Raw genomic sequence first — 27,211 nt, forward strand, 5'->3', positions numbered from 1 at the left:
TAGAGTATATGTAAAACATCTGGTATTGCATGAGGTTAAATAGCAGGCTATGGGAATACAAAACCTTGATTATCTCATAGTGAGAATATTGCTGAGTGGAGGGAAGCACATATTAATCAGGAAATGTTGGCTTTTGAGGGAATATATCTTGATATTATTATGATACCTGACTTCCAGTGACAGGGGAAGTGGTTATTGGAGAGGGAAGCTCAGAGCTTCAGTTAGTGATGGTGACAGAAGGTTTATCAGGACACCAAATGCTGGATTGGGGTACGATTAAGTATGGCACTGGACAATCGGGGCTTGCTTCTTTCAAAGTGATGTGGGGTGTAGGAGCAAGGGGCGAACTCCCTCTTACTCTTGGCCACACACAAATGAATTTTAACCATGTAGTATTCAAGTATTCATTGGATGCTGCAATACAATGGCCAAGGGCTTCCAGGTGTTAGAACACCATATTAGTGAGGCCAAGACATCATGAAATGATCTCCACAGGCCGCTCTGTAGGCATGACTGCGTTTTTGATTAAACTATGGGATGAACTTTCTAGATCAGTATCTTCCTAAGAAAATACTATTATAATAGTAGCACAAACATAAGGAAATCTGCAGATGCTGGAAATTCAAGCAACACACATAAAAAATGCTGGTGAAGGCAGCAGGCCAGGCAGCATCTATAGGAAGAGGTACAGTCAATGTTTCGGGCCGAGACCCTTCGTCAGGGCTAACTGAAAGAAGAGATAGAAAGAGATTTGAAAGTGGGAGGGGGAGGGGGAGATCCGAAATGATAGGAGAAGACAGGAGGGGGCGGGATGGAGCCAAGAGCTGGACAGTTGATTGGCAAAAGGGATACGAGGCTGGAGAAGGGAGAGGATCATGGGACGGGAGGCCTAGGGAGAAAGAAAGGGGGAGGGGAGCCCAGAGGATGGGCAAGGAGTTATAGTGAGAGGGACAGAGGGAGAAAAAAGAGAGAGAGAAAAAAAAATAAATAAGGGATGGGGTACGAAGGGGAGGTGGGGCATTAACGGAAGTTAGAGAAGTCAATGTTCATGCCATCAGGTTGGAAGCTACCCAGACGGAATATAAGGTGTTGTTCCTCCAACCTGAGTGTGGCTTCATCTTGACAGTAGTGGAGGCCGTGGATTACAATAGTAGATTGTCTCTCCATTCAGGAAAAGAGAGTTAGAAGATTAAGACACATTTTTTGTCCCTCTTCCCTCCGGGAGAAGGCTCAGGAGCTTGAAGACTGGTATGGCCAGATTTGGGAACAGCTTCTTTCCAACTGTGATAAGACTGCTGAATGGATCCTGACCCGGATCTGGGCCATACCCTCCAAATATCCGGACCTGCTTCTCGGTTTTTTTGCACTACCTTACTTTCCATTTTTCTATTTTCTATTTGTGATTTATAATTTAAATTTTTAATATTCACAAATTTTTAATATTTAATATTTGTAATCCAGGGAGCGGGAAGCGCAGAATCAAATATCGCTGTGGTGATTGTACGTTCTCGTATCAATTGTTTGGTGACAATAATGTATAAAGTATAAAGTATAATGTTGAAGGAAAAGCAAATTCATATACTTGTCCCTTTCTTCAGCACTGTTGTGTATTTAATATTTTAGTAATATTTGCGTAATATTGTAAATATATTGTTTGATTAAGCATTCTTTGCTGTTTACATAATTCATTGCGGGAGAGAGCTACCAGAGGAAGTGTTTAGGCAGGTATAGCAACAATATTTAAGCATGTAAAAGGTACTTGGACAGGTACATCGAAAGAAAAGGTTTAGAGCAGGGATTCCCAACCTGGGATCCATGGACCCCTTGATTAATGGTATTGGTCCATGGCATAAAAACATTGGGAACCCTTAGTTTTGATGGAGACAGGTCACACAGGAGCAAATGGGACTAGCTAAGATGGGAATCTTAGTTAGTATGGATCAATTGGGCCAAAGGCCCTGCTTTCATGTTGTGTGACTCTATGATAACACAGGTTATAATTATAGTCATTTGATTTTTTTCTGGTAAACCCATAGGCAATGTGATCTGGTGGGGAGAGCTCATGTAGTCATGAGACCTTGGCGTGCAAGTTCAGGATTTCAAATCAGAAATTGTTATTAAAGTTGGGTGGCCTTGAATGCACTTTCGGAACTAATTCAGTTAATTGTGATCGCAGTCTCAGGCCCTCAAGTTATTATCTTTCCATTTAATGTAGTCATTAAGATTGTGGAAATTAATTTAGCACTAGATAGAGTACAGAGCTAGACATGCTAATCTGGGTCTTGGGGGAGAAGGCATTTTTACAGTCAGGCCTGTTGCCAGGTTTAGAAGAAGCAGGCTCTGTAACTGTTGTTTAATTCACGTCAGGTTAGTAGTAAGTAAATTTCAATTTACATTGTGATTATGAGGGAACATCAGGATGAGTAAAGGCTGTTCGGCCCATCAAAGCTGTGTTCTCTCATGCCTTAACCTTCAAGACTTAGCCACCATAGTGATTAAGTTATTGGACTAATAATATGTGATATGCATCATTGATCCAGAGTTCATCTCTCATCATGGCAGCTGGGGAATTTAATTCATGTAATTAAATAAATCTGGAATTTTAAAAAAAGGCTGATTTCAATATGAATGAGCACAAGACCGGCTGGATTGTTATAAAAGCCTATTTAGAACACTAATGTCCTTCAGGGAAGGACATCTGTCATCTCTACCCAGTCAGCAAGGTAGATTAATTTTTAAATATTTCCCCGGTTCAGGGGAAGTAAAAGATAGGCAATAAAGTAAGGCAGCGTTGGTGATGACCACAGCCTCTGATAAGGATAAATATTAGATTTATTTGTGACATGTACCTCAAAGCATACAGTGAAATGTGACATTTGCATCAAATCAAATCAAATGAGGATTGTGCTGGCAGCCTGCAAGTGTTGATGTTCCAGCACCAACATAGCATGTCTACATCTCACTAACCCTAACCTCTAAATAAATTAATTAAAAGAATCAAATTGCAAGGAGTTCTTTTATCTTGTAATATTTGCATTTACTACTGTTTTAGAATGAATGCATCATTCTAACTGGCTGCATCTGGTATGGAGGGGAGGGGCTGTTGGCAGGATCGAAGAGAGTTGTAAAATCAGTCAGCTCCATCATGGGTACTAGCCTTCGTAGTATCCAAGACAATCTTCAAGGAGCGGTACCTCAGAAAGGTGGTGTCCATCATTAAGGACCACAACCACCCAGGAAATTCCCTCTTCTCATTGTTACCATCAGGAAGGAGGTACAGAAGCATGAAGGCACACACTCAATGATCAGGAATAGCTTCTGCCTTCTGATTTCTAAATAGTCATAGTCATAGTCATACTTTATTGATCCCGGGGGAAATTGGTTTTCGTTGCAGTTGCACCATAAATAATAAATAGTAATAGAACCATAAGTAGTTAAATAGTAATATGTAAATTATGCCAGTAAATTATGAAATAAGCCCAGGACCAGCCTATTGTCTCAGGGTGTCTGACCCTCCAAGGGAGGAGTTGTAAAGTTTGATGGCCACAGGCAGGAATGACTTCCTGTGACGCTCAGTGCTACATCTTGGTGGAATGAGTCTCTGGCTGAATGTACTCCTGTGCCCACCCAGTACATCGTGTAGTGGATGGGAGACATTGACCAAGATGGCATGCAACTTAGACAGCATCCTCTTTTCAGACACCACTGTGAGAGAGTCCAGTTCATCACTGGCCTTACGAATGAGTTTGTTGATTCTGTTGGTGTCTGCTACCTTCAGCCTGCTGCTCCAGCACACAACAGCAAACATGATAGCACTGGCCACCACAGACTCGTAGAACACCCTCAGCATCATCTGGCAGGTGTTAAAGGACCTCAGTCTCCTCAGGAAATAGAGATGGCTCTGACCCTTCTTGTAGACAGCCTCAGTGTTCTTTGACCAGTCCAGTTTATTGTCAGTTCGTATCCCCAGGTATTTGTAATCCTCCACCATGTCCACACTGACCCCCTGGATGGAAACAGGGGTCACCGGTACCTTAGCTCTCCTCAGGTCTACGACCAGCTCCTTAGTCTTTTTCACATTAAGCTGCAGATAATTCTGCTCACACCATGTGACGAAGTTTCCTACCGTAGCCCTGTACTCAGCCTCATCTCCCTTGCTGATGCATCCAACTATGGCAGAGTCATCCGAAAACTTCTGAAGATGACAAGACTCCGTGCAGTAGTTGAAGTCTGAGGTGTAAATGGTGAAGAAAAAGGGAGACAAGACAGTCCCCTGTGGAGCCCAGTGCTGCTGATCACTCTGTCGGACACACAGTGTTGCAAGCACACGTACTGTGGTCTGCCAGTCAGGTAATTAAGAATCCATGATACCAGGGAAGCATCCACCTGCATCGCTGTCAGCTTCTCCCCCAGCAGAGCGGGGCGGATGGTGTTGAACACACTGGAGAAGTCAAAAAACATGACCCTCACAGTGCTCGTTGGCTTGTCCAGGTGGGCGTAGACACGGTTCAGCAGGAAGACGATGGCATCCTCAACTCCTAGTCGGGGCTGGTAGGCAAACTAGAGGGGATCTAAGTGTGGCCTGACCATAGGCCGGAGCAGCTCTAGAACAAGTCTCTCCAGGGTCTTCATGATGTGGGAGGTCAATGCCACCGGTCTGTAGTCATTGAGGCCGCTGGGGCGTGGCGTCTTCGGCACAGGGGCGGGGCAGGCAGGACGTCTTCCACAGTATAGGAACCCTCTAGAGCCTCAGGCTCAGGTTGAATACATGGCGAAGTACTCCACATAAGCATTGAACCCATAAACACTACCTCACACCTCTTTATTTCTGTTTTTGCACTACCTATCTAACTATGATACACACACACACACACACACACACACACACATATATATATATATATATACACACAGGCACATCCATATACACATATATATATATCACTGTAATGCAATTTTTTTCTCTATATTATCATGTATTGCAGTGTACTGTTACGCTGTTAACAGATTTCATGACATATGTGGGTGATATTAAACCTGATTCTGATTCTGATTTTATAAAATTAAATCTCCTAGCAGCAGAATATAATTCTATCCAATTCCTTTCTTTTTATTGTCTCAATCGTTGAACTCTCTCCCCGGCAGAATAAGAGTCCCTGCACCAGAAAGACTGCAGAAGTTCAAGAAATGACTCATCGCCACCTTCCAAGGACAATTAGGGATGTTCAGTAAATAGTGGACTTGCCAATGAAGTCCATATCCCCAGAAAACTAATTTATCTGGGAAATATTGCTCTTATAACGCATTACATTTACAAACTTACATTTTGGGGACATTATTTGGGAAGATGAATGTTAATCAACAATAATAGCCTTAGAAGTTCTTCAACGCCTCTCTAAAGAAACTGATGTCATATGTGTGACAAACGTCTTAATCCGCAGTGGAGTAATGCTGCATCCATTACTGGGTGTCTAACTGTCACTTGGGAAATTTAACTCCAAAACTTTTGTTGGGATTTTAATTTGACCTATCACCTCTTTGTTCTGGAGTAGCACTTCCTCACAGGGTTACTCCAGAAAAAAAGAGGAGGAGCAGAGGGCACAGCCTCAAAATAGAGGGACGTCCATTTAGAACAGAGATGAGGAGGAATTTCTTTATCCAGAGAGTGGTGAATCTGTGGAATTCATTGCCATGGGCGGCTGTGGAGGCCAAGTCATTGGTTATATTTAAAGCGGCAGTTGATAGGTTCATGGTTAATAAGGACGTCAAAGGTTACATGGAGAAAGCAGGAGAATGGGGTTGACAACAATAATAAATCAACCATATTGATTGATGGGCTGAATGGCCTAATTCTCCTCCTATGTCCTGTGGTCTTAAATGACATCAATAATAGTACCACACAGAGCAAGTATTCCCATGCAGGAATTTGAACGTCATGTCTGACAAAAAAAGAGATTTTTCTTATCTACTTGCAGGACTATCTGACTTTCCTAAACCAAAATGAGAATCCTGCTGATCATACAAATTTGAAATTAAAACTTGAAATGCTCAGCAGATTGGTAATTTCTCTGGAGAGAGAAATGGAATTAATGTTTCAGTTCAATGACCTTTCAGCGGAAAAGTTTTGCGAAGCACCGTAAGCCATTGTCTAGAAATTAGAATGAACCATGATTATGTGTTAAAGTATAATGGCATGTAGCATGGACACCAAATTGGATCCCTCCAAAAAGGATCAGAAAATCAGTTATGTGCAAGATTGCAACAGTGTTAGTGAGATTTTGGCCTGAGAAGGTGCATTGAATTGTTAACTGTATGGGTCCCAATGCGAGCACAGGCCATCTCCAGGTCCCATTTTCACAGATGTTCATAAGTCAAATTTGACCATATATCAGAAAGTGCTTGAATATTGCATGCTGTTGTAGCCACACCTCCACGGTATTGTAATGAATGGCATCATTAACTCATTGGACCAATGGCCTTTCAGAAGGAGTAATTTCTGAATGTGGAGAGAGGGAGAGGAGACTACCTCTGTTGTTCATGGGAACAAATGTATGCATGCACATCAGACTTTTAAATTTATTAATATCATGAGAGCTCGTTCATTGAGAAGGGTGACCATAAGTGAGGCATTCTTAACTGTATTGTCCTTGCAACAAAACTTCCACCATTCTGCTGCACCATACTCAGAAACGAATGCCAGCCCGTCTCCGCAGAGTTCTCACGGGAGCCGGACACCAACACCATACAGACTGCCGGGGGTGGGGGGATGGTGTCCGTACTCCACTCACTCTGGTGAAAGCAAATCCTCAACTCGAGAAAGTCCGCAGACACTGGAAATCCAATGCAGCGCGCACAAAGTTCTGGAGGAACTCAGCAGGTCAGGCAGCATCGATGGGAATGGATGGATAGTCAACGTTTCGGGCGGAGACCCTTCTTCAGGGCTAAGTAGGGAGGGGGAAGATGCCAGAATACAAAGGTGGGGGAAGGGGAAGGAAGCTTGACCTATTTATTTCCACAAATGCTGCCTGACCTGCTGAGTTCTTCCAGCATTTTGTGTGTTGTGTTCTAATGAAAGGTTTACCAATTTGATACCCCATTTCATTCTCCACAAATGCTGCTCAACTGTTTGTTTTACTACCCTCGTTTTCTTGGAAGCCATGCTTTTTAAAGGGATAATGCCCAATGTGTATTCTCTGCCCTCTGTGAGATTTGTGACCCCCTGCATTCTCAAATGCAACCACTCTGCTCCAGTGCAGCTTTCTGGATATTCACAACAAGGAGCTCACCACCACCTTCAACAGAATAGTTTGCTTGATTATTGATCTTGAAACTCAGGGCCTTTCACTGTTGCAGCCTTGTGTAATATGAATTCAAGATAGGAAGAAGGAACACTCTTCTGTCATCTCCCTTTGACGTCAGCAGCTCCCAGTGGTATGAACACTCCCAGAAGTCTTGGATATGAGGCCACCAAAACATGGACGTGCCATGTCACTACTGCCATGATGAGGCCACACTCAGGTTGGAGGAGCAACACCTTATATTCCATCTGGGTAGCTCCAACCTGATGGCATGAACATCGATCTATCAAACTTCCAGTAATGCCCCACCTCCCCCAATCAATATTCCCCATTCCTGTCTCCATCTCTCAACTTATCTCCTTACCTGTCTGTCACGTACCTCCCCTTTCCCTTTCTTCCATGGTCTTCTGTCCTCTCCTATCAGATTACCGCTTCTCCAGACCTTTACCTCTTCCGCCAATCAACTTCCCAGCTCTTTACTTCACCCGTCGCCCTCTCCCCATTTCACCTATCACCTGCCACCTTGTACTTTTTCTTCTCACCTCCTTAGTCTGACTCCTTCCTTCTTCCTTTCCTGTCCTGGCGAAGGGCGTCAGCCCGAAACGTTAACTGCTCACTCCTTTCCCTCAATGCTGCCTGGCCTGCTGAGATCCTCCAGCATTTTGTGCGTGTGGCTTTGGATTTTCTGCAGATTTTCTCATGTTTGTGTTTTGAGGAGTTAGATTCCAAGCTCAACACTGTATTTGTTCACATGAAAATGATAAACACAGTTTGCTGTTAAATGACAATTGGCATAACCAGTACAGCAATAGAAAAACCTTTGACCCAGAACTCTTAAAAATACCATAATGCTTTTACAGTCCCATACGACTTGTAAATTAATAGAACAAATTCAGTAAGATTATTGGGGGAATGAAAAGCCTGCTTCTGATTGACAAATGATGTGAAGAACTGTATTTCTGAAGGAAATATGTAAGCAGCAAATACATTTTTTTTCCATTCCTGCTGGTCATCGGCACAGATGAAGTAGCTTCAACATAAGTGCCTGCTTTGATATCAACGTATTACAACAGCTCGCAGAAGCTGTCTGCACTGTTGCCGTTGAATATCTGCCTCTTGCTTCTGATCTCTTTTGATAGCTTGTGTTGGAGTCAAGGAAGAACACATCATGTATTAGAAAATAAGTTGCTCCCAGGAAGCTTAGGAAGTGTATCAGAGTGCCAAAGAGTGCTCCCTGTGCTAGTCGTGGCAGAGTGATAGAAGAGGCTGCATTGGAGGTGAGTGGAGCGCAGGAGAGGAAGGACACCTGACTTCACTTGTTCACACAACACCGCAAGGCAGGGGCTCAATACTTCGGCAGAGATGGCAGCATATCTGTGCTGTGCATGAATTTGAAAGTCGATGAGGGAGAGATGACAGCAATACACACAAAATTGCTGGAGGAGCTCAGCAGGCCAGGCAGCACCTACGGAAAAAGTAAACAGTTGACGTTTCGGGCCGAGACCCTCCATCAGGATTGGGTCTCGAGTTGAAGGGTCTGGGCCCGAAACAGTGACTGTTTACTCTTTTCCATAGAAGCTGCCTGGCCTGTTGAGTTCCTCCAGCATTTAGGGTGTATTCCCTTGATTTCCAGCACCTGCAGATTTTATTGTGTTTGAGGGAGAGATGTGAGGTGTGCACGAAGTGTAACACCAGTTATGTTTGAGTGGGGCTGTCTTCCACTGGAAGTAGGGGCCATCTTGTTTAAAGTATGTGCAAGTTGGTTTTGGGGTACCATTGCACGTAAAAAATAGGTGGTACTGTACACTTCAATTTCTAGACCCATATCTGCTCTATTACAATGATACCTTTCATGTAATAAGGCAAAATTATGATTGGCATCCAACAACTGGATCTAGCTTCATTATGTGAAATAAAGCTCAAAAATACTGGAGGGACTCAACAGGCCAGGCAGCATCTATGGAACTGAGTAAACAGTTGGCGTTTCGTACTAAGACACTTCTTCAGGACTGAGAAGGAAGGGGGAAGAAACCAGAATAAAAAAGGTGGGGGGAGGGGAGGGGAAGGGGGCTAGATAGAAGGTGATAGGTGAAGCCAGGTGGGAATGATAAAGACTAGAGAAGAGAGTGAACCATAGGAGAAAGGGAAGAAGGAGGGGATCCAGGGGGAAAGGGAAGGAGGAGATAATGTTGTCACATCAGATTCAGGTTAAATTTACTGAGACTCCAATTGCAGTTTATTCCAGTTCTGAGTGATTCTGTCTTTTTAAAGATGTTGCAGCCTTTAATGAAAAATCAAATTGAAATCATCGGGCATCAATGTAATTAGAATGTCTTTTTGCAGACAGTGTAATGTTGCCAGTGAAGAAGAAGCCTCAAACCTCTTGTACAGGTCTGCAGATAATGCTGTAGGAATGAATGGCACTTATATTCATGAAGCTAAGGAGAGTAATTGAGTTAGATTTATATCTTTTGGTGCTTGAATTGTGGTCCTCAACGCCAAGATGTTGCTATGGCATATGAATGTCTTTTATTTAGTGTCAGGATGATAGTTCAAATGTTATCACAATTTTATAATTATCATTATTTTTAATATGTTCCATCATAATAAAATCAATTTTATCTAATCAATTACAAAAGCTGAATGAGGATTTGCCTTGTGTACAGGCAAAACTGCAACAGGCAACTATTAAGAAACTTCAGAGAACACTGAGGTAAACTTTTGACAGACACTTGTCAGCTTTCATCAGATACAGTGTGCTTGTGATACAATTTCCCTTTACCTGTAATAATGTGAGGATTTACACATGGCGCCTCCGGTTGTTGATTGGTCTCCTGTGCCTTGTAGTGGAGTATTTTTGAAGCTCATCTCAGTTTTTAATACTTTGATTAATTATTTCTTTTTGCAATAACCAGATAAGTTTTAATTCCCTTTGCTGTTTCATTTTGTTTCAGCGTCTTTCTTCTTCAAGTCCATTTTACATGAAGCTTGATGGTAAATTGGTTTTAGCTCAGTTGCTTTTAATTTTTACTTCGCAGGGCCCTGAGGGAAATTAGCCACAGTCAAGCCAGTTCTTGCAAGCTGCTGCAGCTGCGCTTCCAGTCAAATGACTTCTTGATATTTTATTAACAGTGATTCTTTTTGTGGTTGAGGGAGAAAAAAATGCTATCGAATATCCATCATTTGTGTTTCTAAAACGGAACAAGTCGCTGTACTGTCTCAAAACATTCAATTTTTATCATTTTCTGGGACAATTATAATAGTATATTTTTCATCAGTACTAGTGTTACAAATAGGCTGTGTACCTCCTCACCTGGAAATTGAGATTATTTTCACAATAGAACATGTAGAATTAGGTTGTGTTTTTGTGATCAGAGCAAGGATTGTTTTTTTTAACTTTACTTGGATTACCAATAAGTGAGATAATGATCACTGAAGCGTGAACCTGTTTCTGAACTGACCAGGCTGAATTGAGGTAACTGACAACTAATGGTTCTGCAGCGAGCTCCTGTAGTTAGCTATCTGTGCCTCAGCTGGTCGCAGCCAAATTGAAATGCTGACTTCCCATCCTACTGCTAGAATCGCCGCTGATGTGGCCAGGGGTAAAGTAGCATCATGCTGGACAATGGGTCTAGATGGTACTTTGCATCCATCCCTTTGCTTGACATCAGGGATCAAAGGTGTGCCAATGTTTGAATGTAGTCATTAGCCCCAGGGTTTGAATATGTACTGGTGAAATTTTGTTGCATTTTGTTCACTTATTTGCTAACCTTTTACCATTTCAATGAAACTTTGTTTCTTTTTTCCCCCAAATTATATATGTCAATTTGAATAATTTGAATTTATATTGAAAACTTCTAGAAACTCTTCAAGAGCTCAAAGGCTTTGACAGAACATGATAGAAAACATAAGCAGCATCTGTGGAAGCTATGTCCGACAAATGGTCTTTGTCCTAAAATATTGCCTCCATTTCTCTTTCTACAGAAGCTGCCTGACTTGTTGACTGTTTCTTGCACTCATCCCTAGATTTCAGATTTCCTGCATGTGCAGCTTCCTGATTTTCATTAGCTCTCAAAGGCTTTTGCGGTTTTGCTGGGGCAGGGCTTTGAGATGCGCTACTTGGAGCCTCGTTGCTGCTCAAATCACTCTGCCACTCGCACCATCTCTTATGTGGAATATACTATATACAGAAAGGTGCTGTAAGAAGGCCAGCTACGTCATGAAGGATCTCACCCACCCTGCTTCTGGATCGTTTGTCCCACCCCCATCAGGAAAGAGGCTACGCAGCATCCACAGCAGGACCACTCGACTCAAAAGCAGTTACTTCCCACAAGACGTAAGGCTGATCGACACCTCAGCCATTAACCCAGCTCAACATTTCCCCACCACCCAACATATACAGCAGCCACTCCTCTCCCCAGCCTCTCAGCGCCCTTCAACCCCAATACAGTGCCTCTTAGCGCTTACTCTCCTTACCTCATACCCACACTGGCGTAGTGACTCACCTATTGTTGCTACCAAGAATTCCTCTTGCCACGGGTCCCTTTATCACTTTTTCATTTCCTGTCAGAGTCTTTTCATGTTCAGATATTCCTGTACCTAGCTTCACTTTGTGTACAATGCATACAATCATGTCTATGTATATAAGCTTTTTGTCGTTTCTCTCCATGTCTTGTACGCTGGGTGGCATCTATCCATTTCTTTAGTACTTGTCTATTTTTTAAGAGGCCAAGTTGCCAAGTCAATGCTCAACCCAGCACGAATGGAAGCATCCAAGGAACCAGCCAAATTTGGGCCATTACACCACTGGCCAGCAATGAACAGTATATATGCTAATCTTGTGTATATATGGCCATGCTCACAGTTTCTTGTATACTGTGTTTTATGGGATTGCTTTCACACTTACGTTTATTGTGACTTTTTTTTATGGTTATTGTGTGTTTTTATGCTGCATTGAATCTGGAGTAGGAATCATTTTCTTTTCCTTTACACTTCTGTATTGAAGAATGACAAAAACAATCGTGGTATCTTATGGTCGAAGAGAACAAGTAAATTAAACATCATTCCCTAGGGTGAAGCTGAGAAATCACAATTCAAAAAAATGTATTTTGGATTAGTCTTCCTGACAAAGTCACTAAATAATAATAATAAACGGATTAGAAAACGTTATTAAACAAACTAACGGACTGAAGTCTAAGAAGTCCCTTGGACCTGATGGTGTGTATTCTTCAGCTGTAAACTAAGTAGCTACAGAGTTAACGAATGTGTTGGTTATAATCTAGCAATATTCGCTGGATTCTGGAGAAGTCTCAAAAGATGGGGAAACCGCAAATATAATGCTACTATTCAAGATATTAGGGAGACAGAAGCAGGAAACTATTGACCTTGGTAATCTGTGGCTCAGTGTTTAATGATTGTTTGTTATTTATTGAGACACAGCACAGAATAGACCTCTTCCTTTGACCCCCGCCGCCCAGCAATCCCCCGATTTAATCCTAGCCTAATCACGGAACAATTTACAGTGATGAATTAACCTAGCAACTGATAGGTCTTCGGACTGTGGGAGCAAACCAGAGCACCAGGGGGAGAACCCATAACGGTCACGAGGAGAGCGTACAAACTCCTTACAGGCAGCGGCAGGAATTGATCCTGGGTCATGGGCACCGTAAAGCGTTGTGCTAACCACCTCGCAGCATGCTCCAAGGATCCCATTGTTTGTCCACCCAACCGTCTCTCACCCATTTCAAGCAAAAACGACATCTCTATTAACACAAAGTACTACCTTGCATTATCTGTGTTAAACTCAATTTGCCAATTAATTGTCCATTCTGTAGGTTTATTAATGTCCACCATTTAATAGTTGCAGTCCTCCTCAGCATCGACTATAACTCCTTAGATGTATTCTGTTCTCTTTTTATTTGTCAGTCCTCAGGCACTAGACCCTTGTCCAATGAAGTATTAAATATCAGAGTTAATAACCCAGGAACCTATTATGTTGTTTTCACAGTGGAAAGGTATTATCCATCTGGGCCATGGCTTTTATCTTTTTGATTTGATTAGTTTGTTTAATATAAGCCACTTATTCAATATTAAATTCATTGCAACTCATCAGCCAGTGTCCTTATCAATGAATAAAGGGGAAACTGAGGGGTGAATTAGAACTAAATCATGTGCATAGGTTGGGAAAAATGGAAACTTTTGTAAAGTCTAGAAGTATACATAAACAATAATTAAACATACAAGTGTGATATTTTAAAAAATAACTAAAACCCACTGCCTAAATTCATGAGTATGTATGAAGAGTTTACCCAGTGACTGGAATGAAAGTTATTTGCTATTGCATCAATATTATTAATAATCTGAGACTAAACTTTCTACAGATAGTTTGACGTAGAATCAATGTGCATGTCCAGTACATTTTTTTCAGAAATGATGAAAGGCTAAGGCGATAAGCCAAAAAAAAAATCCCGGCAGTTGTTGCAAACCTGAAATAAAACTAAACTTGCTGGAAATACTCAGCAAGTGAGGCAGCAATCTGTGGGGGTCAAAGTTCATCATTCAGAGACATCGACTCTGTTTCCCTCTGCGTAGATGCTGCCTGACCTGCTAGCTATCTCCAGCATTTGCTGTGGATATTTTAGGCTAAAGTGAAACACTGCTGGTGTGTAGCAAGTGGCAGGCTGAGCTGAAGTGCTCTGTGACCGTAGGGACTCACAATCGCCTGAATTTGCTGGCTCAATGTTTTTAATAGAAAAAAATAGAAATGATGAGAAATTGGGTAATGTTGATATTCAAAGAACACCTGAGTGCCCTTGGTACTTGAATCCCTGAAACAGAATGTGCAGGTGCAGCAGGCATTTGAGAAGGTTGTTCCCAAATATATGTGTGTATATATATATATATATATATATATATATATATATATATACATACACAGATACATGCATACATAGGGAGAGGGAGAAGAGGGGGAAGGGAGAGAGAGGGAGGGGGGGAGAGAGAGAAAGAGAGAGAGAGAGAGAGGGAGAGGGGAGAGAGGGACAGAGAGAAAGAGAGTGAGAGAGAGGAGGGGAGGGAGGGGGAGAGATAGAGAAAGAAGGAGGGAGAGAGAAGGAGAGCGGGAGTGAGAGAGAGACAGAAAGAGAGAGAGCAGAGGGGGAGAGAGAGAGAGAGAGAGAGAGAGGGGGGGAGGTGGAGAGAGAGAGAAAGAGGAGGAGAGAGGCAGAGAGACAGAGAGAGGGAGAGAGAGACACACACATGCAGAGCGAGAGAGAGAGAGAGATAGATAGATAGATAGATAGATCTACTAGCCCAGGGGTTCTCAAATTTCTTTATGCCATGGACCAATACAATTAACCAAGGGGTCCATGGCCCCTGTGTGGGGAACCCCTGTACTGAACTGATTCTGGGTGTAGCAGGACTATCATGTGAGGAGGTGTTGAGCAGGATAGATCCCTATTCTCTAAAATATAGAAGTTAATAAATTATTAAAGATTTGATAGGGTGGATGTAAGGAACGTTTCCTTGGCTGAGGAAAATTGGTTGGCTATTTGGCACTGAAATGAAGAGAAATTTGATAACTCAGAGAAAGGTGAATATTTGGAACTCTCTGCCTGGGAGATCCATGGGGCTTCAGTCATTGACTACATTCAAAATATAGATCAATAGATTTCTTGGTGGGCACGTGGCCAAGTGGTTAAGGCATTCGACTAGTGACCTGAAGGTCGTGAGTTCAAGCCCCAGCCGAGGTAGCATGTTGTGTCCTTGAGTAAGGCACTTCATCGCACAGTACTCTGCGATGACGCTGGTGCCAAGCTGTATCAGCCCTTGCCCTTCCCTTGGACAACATCGGTGTCGTGGAGAGGGGAGACTTGCAGCATGGGCAACTGCCGGTCTTCCATACAACCTTGCCCAGGCCTGCGCCCTGGAGAGTGAAGACTTTCCAGGCGCAGATCCATGGTCTCGCAAGACTAACGGATGCTTTACTTACTTAAGATTTCTCGGTAGTAAAGGAACTATTGTGGGGATAGGGTAAGAAATGGAGACTTTTGAATCACGGAACAGGCTTGAGGAGTTGAATGCCCTACCCCATGTTTTTATGTTCGTTTCTGTGGAGCCTTAGCAATATATACTGTGGATCAAATTTGGAATGACAAACCAGCAATCTTATCAAATCGCCAGTCTACTATATTTAATCCTGATTGATTAAAATTAGTGACATTTTACCATATCAGTGAAAGAAGATAATGCTTTCAGATACACTTCTTAATTTCTGTCATTTCATAATGTCAGTGCTCAATTAGCTTGTACGATGAGCATTTCATTTTGGTGTGTCTGAGTGATTTCTTGACAGGTGTGTCAGAAGAAGAAAGCACTTGCCATTTTCCCACTAAACAGATTAAATCAACCGTTTTATTCGATGAAGAAAATCATAGGTGGTCATGCGACTTCACCTTTGTCCTAAGATTTTGTTGTTTGGATTGAGACTCTCTTGGGTGTGATGATCTATTGATAGAGACACCAGGGTCCTCTCTCTTTATACCTTCTGAGAATATTATGTATGAAATGGCCAGGAATCCACTCTGAATAGTGACAGCTGAAAGATTTTTATGAGAATGTACTAGGAACAAACTGTGTAAAGCATAAAAAACAAATTGCTTTTCATTTGTCAACTCTCTTGGGGACTTGAAACCTTATGTGACAGACGTTTTTATTAATAAGCAGCTTAATACTGATCTTCTAAACTGCCCCATGTATGAAACCCTCCCAAGAATAAACATCCACAGTGAGAGCCCTGAAAATGTGGATTGCTTTCCAAATCCCAGAAGCTACCTCTCAATGAAGATAGACATTGTTGATCGAATTCGCTGGTCGCTTCAGGAAGCTCGACAGGCCCCGGCTGCCTGAGGGGAAATAAGTGTGTGAGGGCTGAGACCTCAAACCCAGTTCAAAGCTCATGGTCTACCAAGCAGCAGTAACCTCTGCCCTTCCTCTATGCCTCTAAGACATGGACTATCCATAGTAGGCATTGAAGGACACAGGAGAGATACCACCAATGCAGTCTCTACAAAATCCCTCACATGCACCAGCAACAAGGCCCTAATTGCCCTCAATCAGCTCTGCTGCTCCAGTTACTCCACCCACATCACCTAAGACCAAATACCAGAAGCACTCAAGAATCTTCTCCAGCCACTCCAGAACCCATTGAGCCAAAAGTGTATGCAAGTCATTCTTGACCCCACTTGTAAGAAGAAGGAGAATCAGACAGAAGTAGAAGTAGCCCTGTTATACTTTTGGAAGATATGATCATGATTCAAAAAGTAATATTTGGTTTATTTGACACATTAAGTAGGATGCCACCAAAGGCTAAATGCTCTTTCTTTCTGTTTTTGCATATGATTGGACGTACAATCTTCTCCCAATTGTCATCCGTGCCATTCTCTCTGTAAACTCAAGGCCACGTGTGATTGCTTGTGACTGTGATCCACGCATATCCTGCCTTCCCTCCAATTCCCTCCAATCCCAACCGATGGCCAACAGGACCTGCACAGACCATTAGGACCTGATTGTTATAGTCAAAGACAACTTACAATTAAGATCAAAACTAGTGAATGCCATTAAATTATTGAGCAATATTTAAAACAAAATATAAATCATGTCAGCTTTGGGTAAGGAGTTGCCCATTTTGCTGCTGGCATTTAGGGCAGCAATGATTGCCTTCTATATCTGTCTGTCCACACATATATAGAAGGATTCTTCATTGCTTATGTAACAATTTCATTTTACCGGTCAGGGCTGTTGGCCCTGAGCTGAACCCCCAAACCTGGAGGACCGGTGGACCACTCTTAGTTTAGCCTCTACCCTTTGATCTGTTTGGCATGGGTGACCCTACCAAGAACCAAAGAATAAAGCCCTGACTCTGGTCAACGTAGCTCTCTAGGTCACTGAGGCATGCAAGCCTCCAAACCCTACGACAAGGCTGTGTGGTCCCCTTGGAGGAAATTTTATGAAACAGAAATATAATTTAACAGGGATAGTTTGGTGACTATCAGAACTAGAGTGGTGAGAAGTATAAAGCAAACATATTCTGGAAAATGAGTAGGACTTCTAAATCTCTGTGGTATTTGAGCACACAGGATAATATAAAGCATAACAGGAAAGTACATGAGAATGTCAGATGCTCTAAATCACATTGAGCCTGAAAGAGTGAAGAAAGTGTCAGAGTGATTTAAATTGCGAATTTGAATGGCTGACATAGGAAGTCAAGGAAAGCCATAAAATGTTTTATAAATATTTAAAGAGATAAAAGAAAGTATATGGTCTTTAGAGACTAAAATAATCTGAGTGTGGAAATGATTTGGCTCTGATCACATCTTGCTTGTGTCTTTCACAAAAAGGCAGGTTGAAATTATGGAGTGAGTATATGAAATAATGTAAAGAAAGAGGAAACATTGAGGATTTGGCAAATTTAATTTAATGAAGTCAAATCACTGCTTTAAAAATAAAATAAAAGAAAAATATTTTCCAACCTGCTCTTGGGCTGAACAAATTCTGATGTGGTATTGCTTTTAGAAAAGGAGAAGACATAGATATGTAATCACACATAATGTAATTTACAAATTATTGGAAATATTATCATTTGGAAAGCAGTTGGAGGGATTTGTTAAGGCCAGAACATGCCTGACTTAATTTGATTGATTTTTTTTTGAAGAGGTAATGAGAGGTTTCAAGGAGGATGTTGCAGTTAATCTAGTTAACGTGGATTTTAGCAAGACACCTGTCAAACTCCGAGATCAGAAATCGAAGAGCCCAAGGGATCCAAGGAAACAAAATAATTGGATCTAAAATTGTCCCAGTGAAAGGAAGCAAAGTATCCTTGATCATGCAAGTTTTACTGATTGCCAGACAACATGCACTGGGACTCAAGTGTTAGATCTTTTGCTTTCCGTGGCATTTGTTAGTATTTTGGGTATGAAAGGCAAGAGAGTACCCAATGTGTTCTGGGGCTGCTGAGAATTGTAGAGGATTAGACAGTCCTCGGATTGCATGCCTATTGAATCATGGAGATAAGAGGACGGAAGATAAAATGGTTAACATGGTAAATTGCCTCTATTGGTTTGAGACATTAAGTATAAAGGGTAGCAGGGTAACATAGTGGTTAGCGCAACTCTATTAAAGCTAATGGCATTGTAGTTCAAAGTTCAATCCCTACATCATTTGTACGGAGTCTGGACGTCCTGCTCATGGAATGCCTGGACTTTTTTCCAGGTGCTCCAGTTTCCCACAGTTCAAAACCGTACCGTTCAGTAGGTTTAATTGGTCATTATAAATTGTCCATGATTAGGCTAGGCTTCAATCAGATGTTGATAGGATGGTATAGCTCAAAGGGCCAGAAGGGCCGCTGCATCTTTAAGTAAGAAACATAAGAGTAAGGACTTCACCAGGCATCTCTTTTACTCGGTTGGTGGCAATGGGACTCTGGAACTCACTACGTGAACTCTCATCTCAGTTAAAGAGTACCTAGGTCAGCATTTGAGGACCGCTGTCACTCTAAGGAGGACTATAGACAGCGTCAGGAAGTAGGATTAGCCTATGTAGCTCTTTTTTTGGCCTGCTATTTCCTCTCTTCCTTTATACTGCCTGCCTTCCCTCTCCACTCTCAGAAGATTGGCAGTTGAGTTTCTCCGCACAGGTGCTGCTCGACTTGTTGAGTTCTGCGAGCAATTTGTTTTTTTTTTTGCAATTTGTTTCTGTCTGCCTGATAAATTCCTTTCAAAATCCTGAAAACGTTTTCTGTGATTTGTACATTTTCCCAGTGGAGCCCAGTGTGCCCTGGATTTTATGGAAAACAATGATGTAAACAGTTAATGAAGTACTGTACTGCAAAACAAAAAAGTTTTAAGAGGTTGCTTAAACTTCTTTGAAAGTGAGCGGATGTTAACAGCAAAATTATCTTGCACAAAGATTTCAATCAGTTAAATAGTACATTTATTAACATCAGATATCACCCTATTGAGGAATGAATCAATCTGATAAATTTTTCTGTGCTAATAAAAGCCTCAAAGACTTTTAAGACTCAAAGAATCATGGAGCTGTACAGCAGAGAAATAGGCCCTTCTGCCTGAAATGTTCATGGTATCAGTCTGCATGATTCCCATTCATTCACTTTCTATGCACTGACTTGCACTGAGTGGCCACTTTATTAGGTACTCTGGTACACCTGCTTGTTAATGCTAATATCTAACCAGCCAATCACATGGCAACAACTCAATGCATAAAAGCATGCAGACATGGTCAAGAGGTTCAGTTGATGTTCAGACCAAACATCAGAATGGGGAAGAAAGTTGATCTCAGTAACTTCGACCTTGGAGTGATCATTGGTGCCAGATGGGCTGGTTTGAGTATCCCAGAAACTGCGGATCTCCTAGGATTTTCACACAGAGCAGCCTCTACAGAGAATTGTGCGATGAACAAAACACATCCAGTGAGCGGCGGTTCTGTGGGTGAAAATTCCTTGTTAATAAGAGAGACTGGAGGAGGATAGCCAGACCTGTTCAAACTTTCAGGAGGGTGACAATAACTTGAATAACCAGGCATCACCACAGTGGTGTGGACAAGAGCAGCTCTCAGCACACAACTTGTCGAATCTTGAAGCGGATGGGCTACAGCAGCAGAAGATCATGAACATACACTTTGGTGTCCACTTTATTATGCATAGGTAGTACCTAATAATGTGGCCACTGAGTGTAGATCAAACAAAATAATGGTGGACTATTACTATGCAGATTTATTGTAACAGTTATGTGTTTATGCAACATTAGCCAATGCTAAGAGAACATTTATAAGACAGATGCCTCATAGCAATTCCCCTGTTAAGTTTAAGCAAGACATTTTGGAAGTGCAATATTAGCAATTCTTAATATATTTTAGATAAGGGATCAAAATAGTTTTATGCTTCAGAACTCGATTGAAGTTGTGTACAGGAAGGTGCCAATTAATTTAGAGACCACATCAAAATAGATATAATTAGACAACTTGCTGCAGCTTTCATTTGAGATGTTCATATTGAAGTATCTCTGACATGATAGCGTTTATTTGGCTCTTTTTGAGGTCCTTACAGAGTTAGTTCACATCCATGGTAAACTCTGTTTAAACAGTGGTGAAGTACTTCCATGACAATTTGAGCGATGTATCAAAAGTATTGTGTCTTTAGTGTGTGGGGGAGGGGAATACACGTAAACAGAATAATTAAAGAAAAAAATGTAAGGAGTATTTTTCAGAATACTCTTTCATGTACCTCTCTTTCTTGTTTATTCTCAGTTGTACAGAACCGTGGGGTCACAGGTATTGTGGAGAGTGCTCAGAAGTTTTCTTCACTTCCGGTCTATCTGCCAGTGAAGTACCATATTCAGAAAGCTGAAAGTTCATTTTTTCTAAAAGAAGCCAACCAGGAAATCATGCGCAACAACAGCCTACAGTTCCGCATGGAACCCTTTTTCATCCACGAGGCCAAGACTCCTCCTATGATTAATGTCAGCTATGGACCTTATGCTGCAGAACAAGTTGTGCCCAGAGCTCTGCTGCAACCCTCTAATCTGTTCAGCATGGTTGATAAGTTCACTTTCAACTGGAAAATCAAAGCAAGTATCATTGGTAACAAAGTTTATTCCAATCGGCCAATAGTACAGATTTTATTTTATATCACAGGCCGAGACTGGGATGATTACGGCGTTAACGAAAACCTTCCCTGTATACGTGTATATGCATTTCGGGAAACGAGGGAAGTCAGAAACAGTTGTCGCCTGAAAGGAGATCTTGGATTGTGTATTGTAGAACTGGAACTTCTGCCTTCTTGGTTTAATCCTCCTACCATAGTACCTGGTCGTAAAAGGATTACTGATCACTCTGAGGGAACACCAGTGGAACTATATTACTTGGTGCAGGATGCTGAAGAAGACAGCGAATGTGATGCAGAAGACACGCGAAAGGACAATGCTATTCGGCCAGGCCGCGATGACGTTGACGAAACACTCCACTCTCTACAGCGTATTGGTAGCGTCCGACTACACCAAGGTTCTGGAGACCCACGGCGAACAGAAATGCGGCTGGACAATAACATCATCATCTCGGTGATACAAAGGCCTCTCAAGCAAGGCGAAGTAGTCACTTTTTATGTGTCACTGGCCAGCAGCTCAACGGTGAACCAGTTCACGCTGCGGTAGGTCACTCTTCAGTATGTGCTTGTGGGATGGTCAGTGTTTTAACAATTGTTGCATTAGCTATATTTAATTGAGATTTATGTGATTTAATTTATAAAAATTCTCTTCTGGACCATTATTGTTTTAGAGAGAAAGTATGTATTCCTGCTGTTATGCCGCTGGTCCTCCATCTCTAGTGATGTTCAGGGATTCCCTCATCATGTCAGTAGCTTCCTCTCGACTTTCACTACTGTCAGTCATGCAAGTCCCAGCTGGAGACTAGGGAATACCATTGCATTCAGAGGTAGAAGGATTCTTCATTGCTGTTTCCACAACAATTTTGTTAGCCCTGAGCTGAACCCCTGAACCTGGAGAACTGGCGGAGCACCCTTACCCTTTGACCTGCTTGGCATGGGGGACCCTACCAAGCGCCAAAGCATAAAGCCCTGACTCCAGCCAGCATAGCTCTCTCAGTCATTCAGGCATGCCATCCTCCAAACCGTGACAAGATCATGGTCCACTTGGAGGAGAGAGAAAGTGGAGACATCTTAATTTAATATAAGTTTTTCTGATTGTTTTCATCAGGATAATTTTAGACACTTGCTGTATCAAAATGCTTTACCGCAAGTTATGGGTGTTGGAGAGGAATCTGGGGTTAATCTATTCATGGAAAATTAGTTTATTCCATTGATGCACATTGTTAACTCACAGTCCTGAACTTCCTGGTTTTCAGGTTGAGTCTGGAACAATTTGTTCACAAGGGTGAAGAACTACTGTACCATTCAAAATATGTTCCTAGACAAACAGTTCTTACGTAAACCAGTGCAAATGATGCACACGTTATGTGCAGTATATATTGATTGAAAGCCATAATTATGATTTATTGCACTCGAGACAAATTATTATAAGTAAACACGTGAAAGTCCACGGATGCTAGAAATCCAAAGCAACTCACAAAAGATGTTGCAGCAGCTCAGCAGGCCGGGCAGCATCCATGGAAATGAACAAACAGTTGCCGTTTCGGGCCAAGAATCTTCTTCTTGAATCCTGACGAAGGGTCTCGGCCTGAAACGTCGACTATTTATTCATTTCCACAACTGCTGCCTGACCTGCTGAGCTCCTCCAGAATTTTGTGTGTTGTGTCATATTGTTCATTAGTGTTTGGAATTGATAGTTGAATTGCTGAAATAGAAGAGATGTGCACCCACTGTGATTATTTGCGATAGAATGCTTATTAAAAATGACACCAATATTTTTGTTCAAGTGAAATATTCGAATGGAAAACTGTGAGTTCACGATATCAAACTGCTCTTATAACTTCTTAAAAAAGTTATTGATGTCATATCTACTGAATTATACTGTAGTTTCTTGGGTTGTGGAGCATCTGTTTTGCACAGTGCAATAATCCACCATGAGATCAAGGACTCGAATATTTATTGTCATGTCATTAAGGGAGGAATTTATTTTTAGATTATGAGAACACTCAGTCCTCTTTTATTGTCATTTAGAAATGCATACATGCATTAAGAAATGATACAATGTTTCTCCAGAGTGATATCACAGAAAACAGGACAAACCAAAGACTAACACTGACAGAACCACATAATTATAACATATAGTTACAACAGTGCAAAGCAATACCATAATTTGATGAAGAGCAGACCATGGGCACAGTAAAAAAAAGTCTCAAAGTCCCGAGTCGATCAACTCCCGAGTCCCCGATAGCAGGTGGCAAAAGGGAGAAACTCCCTGCCATAAACCTCCAGGCATCGACAACTGCCAATGCCTTGGAAGCAGCCGACCACAGCCAACACCGAGTCTATCCGTCCGAAAACTTCGAGCTTCCGACCAACCTCTCCTATACAGCCTCCCAAGCGCCATCCTTTGCCGAGCGCCTCCGACCTCTCCCCGGCCAATGAAACACGCAAAGCCGAGGATTTCGGGGCCTTCAGCTCCGGAGATTCCGGTTACCACACAGTAGCAGTGGCAGCGAAGCGGGCATTTCAGAAGTTTTCCAGATGTTCCTCTGTGCTCTCACGTCTGTCTCCATCAAATCAGAATTGTGCACGGTCCCCTACTTGACAGATAACAGATATCATCACCGAAGTGGCTGCGCGTGCTGCCGTCGCGCCGCCATCTTCTCCCCCCCTCCCGGGAGGAGTTTTTGGTTAAGACGTCAAAATCTCTCATCTTTTAATATTGCTCCAGTCTATACCTCTAGTCTATACCTCTAGTCTATATTTGCATTTGGACAATCGTCATGCTGCACAAAATGTTATTTTATATCCTACCGTGTGTATATAAACATATTTTGCCATTTAACATGGCAGGTAAATAACCACATCATCTTAGTTTTGAGAAGTCCCCAACTAGGATTTGAAATGCATAGGGGTGGGCAGTTTCTCATTTAACCTTGAGTGCCTGGTTAATGTTGGCTTTTGTTGGTATGTAAACTGTGATCAGGAATCCAGAGGAGAAACCGCGTTGTAAGTAGAACGGTCGGCACTTAATCGTTAGATGTTGGAGGAACAAGAGAATAATAAAACCACCACATCTGAGCTGCACAAAGAGTTTATCATGAAACACAGACCCTCACCTTCTGTATTTTCCAAATTAACAGTTCGGTCCATCCGGTGTATCAAGAAGCCCTCGGTGTGTTTACATTGAGCCATGTCTTTGTGAAACATGGAACACGGCAATTCTTTATTTTCCTCTGATACAGCAATCTTGCCCTTAGTTCGTCATTCTAGTTCTCCGACTGTGAATTTGATAAGCAGATGCTGGGTAGAAGGAGTCTCATTTCTCTGCATCTCAGCCTGGCTTGGAGATATCCCCCACCTTCCTCTTCCAGCCATGGCGCTTGAGAGTGAAGTCTGCCTGGTCTATCAGAAGATTGTGAAATTGCTAGTTTATTATGATGATTCAAAAGTCTGTTGCTCAAAGGGAGATTACAGACTGCAAATTGCAGTGAGTGTAAATAAGAATATATTTAGCCGACAGCACATTGCCATAGTTTACAGGTGCTATCTTGCCTTCTAGTATTTGCTATTGAATAAATCTATCTTAGAGCTTGTACATTAAGACTAAATATTCATTCACAAAAACAAATAACACTCCAGAGCAACAGTTTAAAAATCTGGTTCTATAAACTGTATACAATCATAATATGATGCAAATGAATCTTATATAATCTCAGGCACTTTTTAAGAATAAACGGTAGCAGTGCAACTCCACTCTTCATATTATCCCCGTATCCAAATGATGCTTTAAGTGCAGCACAGAGATGTTTAGAGAAGTTAGAGAGCGCCTTCACATTGGAAAATATGCCTTTGATTGTAAAGATTTTGCTAGAAGCAGTAAATATGTTCAAGAATTTTTAATAAGTGGATTTCTGCTTTATTCATGTTTAACTGGGGAACACATATACAGTTAATATGTCTGTAATTGCAACTCTGAAACCCACTGCTCACACTTCTGTTAAAATGGACAGCATTTTGACTTTTTGTGATAAATATTTTCCTCCCTGATTTATCTGGAAGTATAGATTTTTAAAGACTGTATGCCCATTTCTAACCATAAAGCTTTGCCTCTGTAGTTTTTTGACCAAGCAGTATAAAGTACAGAACAATACAGATTGGATACACAACATTTGCCCCAAATGAGGCCATGCCATCCACACTGCGCACATACATAGTCCCAATTTCTTGCATTCAGACCATATCCCTCTAAACTCTGCCCCTCCATGTACCTGTTCAAATGCTCCTTAAATTGTACTGTTATACTGCAAGGTAAAACCAAACAACTCATGTGACAACAAGGTTTTTCTCCCAGATGAGCACGTTGCCCTTTAAGCTTGCTTCCACTGACAAAACATGGAGGCCCTGTCATGAACTCCCACAAGCCCCCGATAACCTTGTGATTTCAGTCTCTGAGGCCGATGTGAGAGCATGTGAGAGGGTGAACCCGTAGAAAGCAATCTGACTCAGTCAGGGTACCTAGCTGAGTACTAAAGACCTGCGCAGATCAGCAGCTTGATGTGTTTGATGCTATTTTCAACCTCTCACTTCAGCAGTCTGAGAAACCCACCTGCTTCAAGCAGGCTTCAATCATGCCAGTGCTCAAGAAGAACATGGCAACCCGCCTCAATGACTTATCATCCATTAGCTCTTACCCCCACTGTGATGGAGTGCTTTGAGAGCTTGGTGATGAAACATATCAACTCCTGCCTTCGGAGTGACTTGGATCCATTCCAATTTGCCTACTGTCACAAAAGATCAACAGCAGGTGCAATTTCATTGGTTCTTCACTCGACTCTGAAACATCTAGACAGTGAAGATGTCAGGATGGTCTTCGTTGACTACAGCTCTGCGTTCTGTACTCTCATCCCCTCAAGGCTGATCAGTCAGCTCCAAGACCTAGGCCTCAATGCCTCCTTATGCAACTGAATCCTCAGTTTCTTGGAACACACTCTTGGAAGCCTCGTTGTGGCTATTCATCCTTTTTAATTCAACCAGGCTAACTTAATTGTGCTGGAAACATAGAAACATAGAAAACCTACAGCATAATACAGGCCCTACGGCCCACAAAGCTGTGCCGAACATGTCCTTACCTTAGAAATTACCTAGGGTTACCCATAGCCCTCTATTTTTTTAAGTTCCATGTACCTACCCGGGAGTCTCTTAAAAGACCCTATCGTTCCCGCCTGCACCACTGTCGCCGGCAGCCCATTCCACACACTCACCGTTCTTTGAGTAAAAAACTTACCCCTGACATCTCCTCTGGACCTCCTCTGCTAATTTCTGCTTAATTCCCTCAAAATAAGTCTTGACCTGTGGACTTACCCTCAGCTGTTCCATCAGTATCCTAAAACTAATAGAATTATGCTAACTGGAGCCAACGTGCTCCCCTGACTGCCACTTCATCCACTTGCCTTGCCTCGTTCTCAAATACGGTGGTATTTGTATTGGTCAATTCAGCTGAAGAACATAGTGTTTGCTGTTCACTCTTTTCAGGTCTCTTATTACGATATATCCCTTTAAAAGTCCTCTCGGTCTCCTACGTTGAAAGGTTACTGCTTTGGCCCAGTCTTCTTCTGAACTGAAGGCCTCCAGTTCTTTAGTCTCTTCACCACAGCTCTGCATCCTCTCTCGCACTGGAATGTACATCCAGTGACATGGTGACCCGAACTGAACCGTGGCCTAGCTAGATATTTTATATAGCTCTCGCATGACTTCCTTGTTCTTGTATTTATTTCATTTATTTTTCTTTCATTGTAATAGAGTGCAGAGTCGGCACTTCCAGCTCTTCCAGCCACACTGCCCAGCAACCCCCGATTTAACCCTAGTCTAATCAAGCAGCAACTTACAATGACCAATTAACCTACTATCTGGTAGGTCTTTGGACTGTGGGAAGGAGCCAAAGCACTCACAGGAAACCCGAGTGGTCAGGAGAAGAACGTACAAATTCCTTACGGACAGTGGCAGAAATTGAACCTGGGTTGCTGGTACTGTAAAGCGATGTGATAGCCACTGCACTACCATGCTGACCCAATTCTTTGCCTTGGCCAGTGGAAGAAGGTCACCCACATGCCATCTTAGACATCTTAAAAATCTCCTTTGCCACTTCTACTGATCTTGGAACGCAGACCCCAAAGTCCCTCCATTATCACATCATTTACTGAATATATCCTTGCCCTTTCTCAATGCAATACCTCTG

The 27,211-nt window shown here is 42.1% G+C and overlaps 1 protein-coding gene across 1 annotated transcript in view; it reads left to right on the forward strand.

Annotated features, from left to right (window-relative positions):
• The window catches only part of LOC140190849 (transmembrane protein 132C-like), a 1,058,274-nt gene that overhangs the window by 253,127 nt on the left and 777,936 nt on the right, over nt 1–27,211 (forward strand). The window contains exon 2 of the mRNA XM_072247739.1: nt 20,619–21,516. Coding sequence (XP_072103840.1) covers nt 20,619–21,516 — 898 coding nt within the window. The remainder of the gene's footprint in view (nt 1–20,618; nt 21,517–27,211) is intronic.

Source organism: Mobula birostris, chromosome 31 (assembly GCF_030028105.1).
Source record: "Mobula birostris isolate sMobBir1 chromosome 31, sMobBir1.hap1, whole genome shotgun sequence".
NCBI lineage: Eukaryota > Metazoa > Chordata > Chondrichthyes > Myliobatiformes > Myliobatidae > Mobula > Mobula birostris.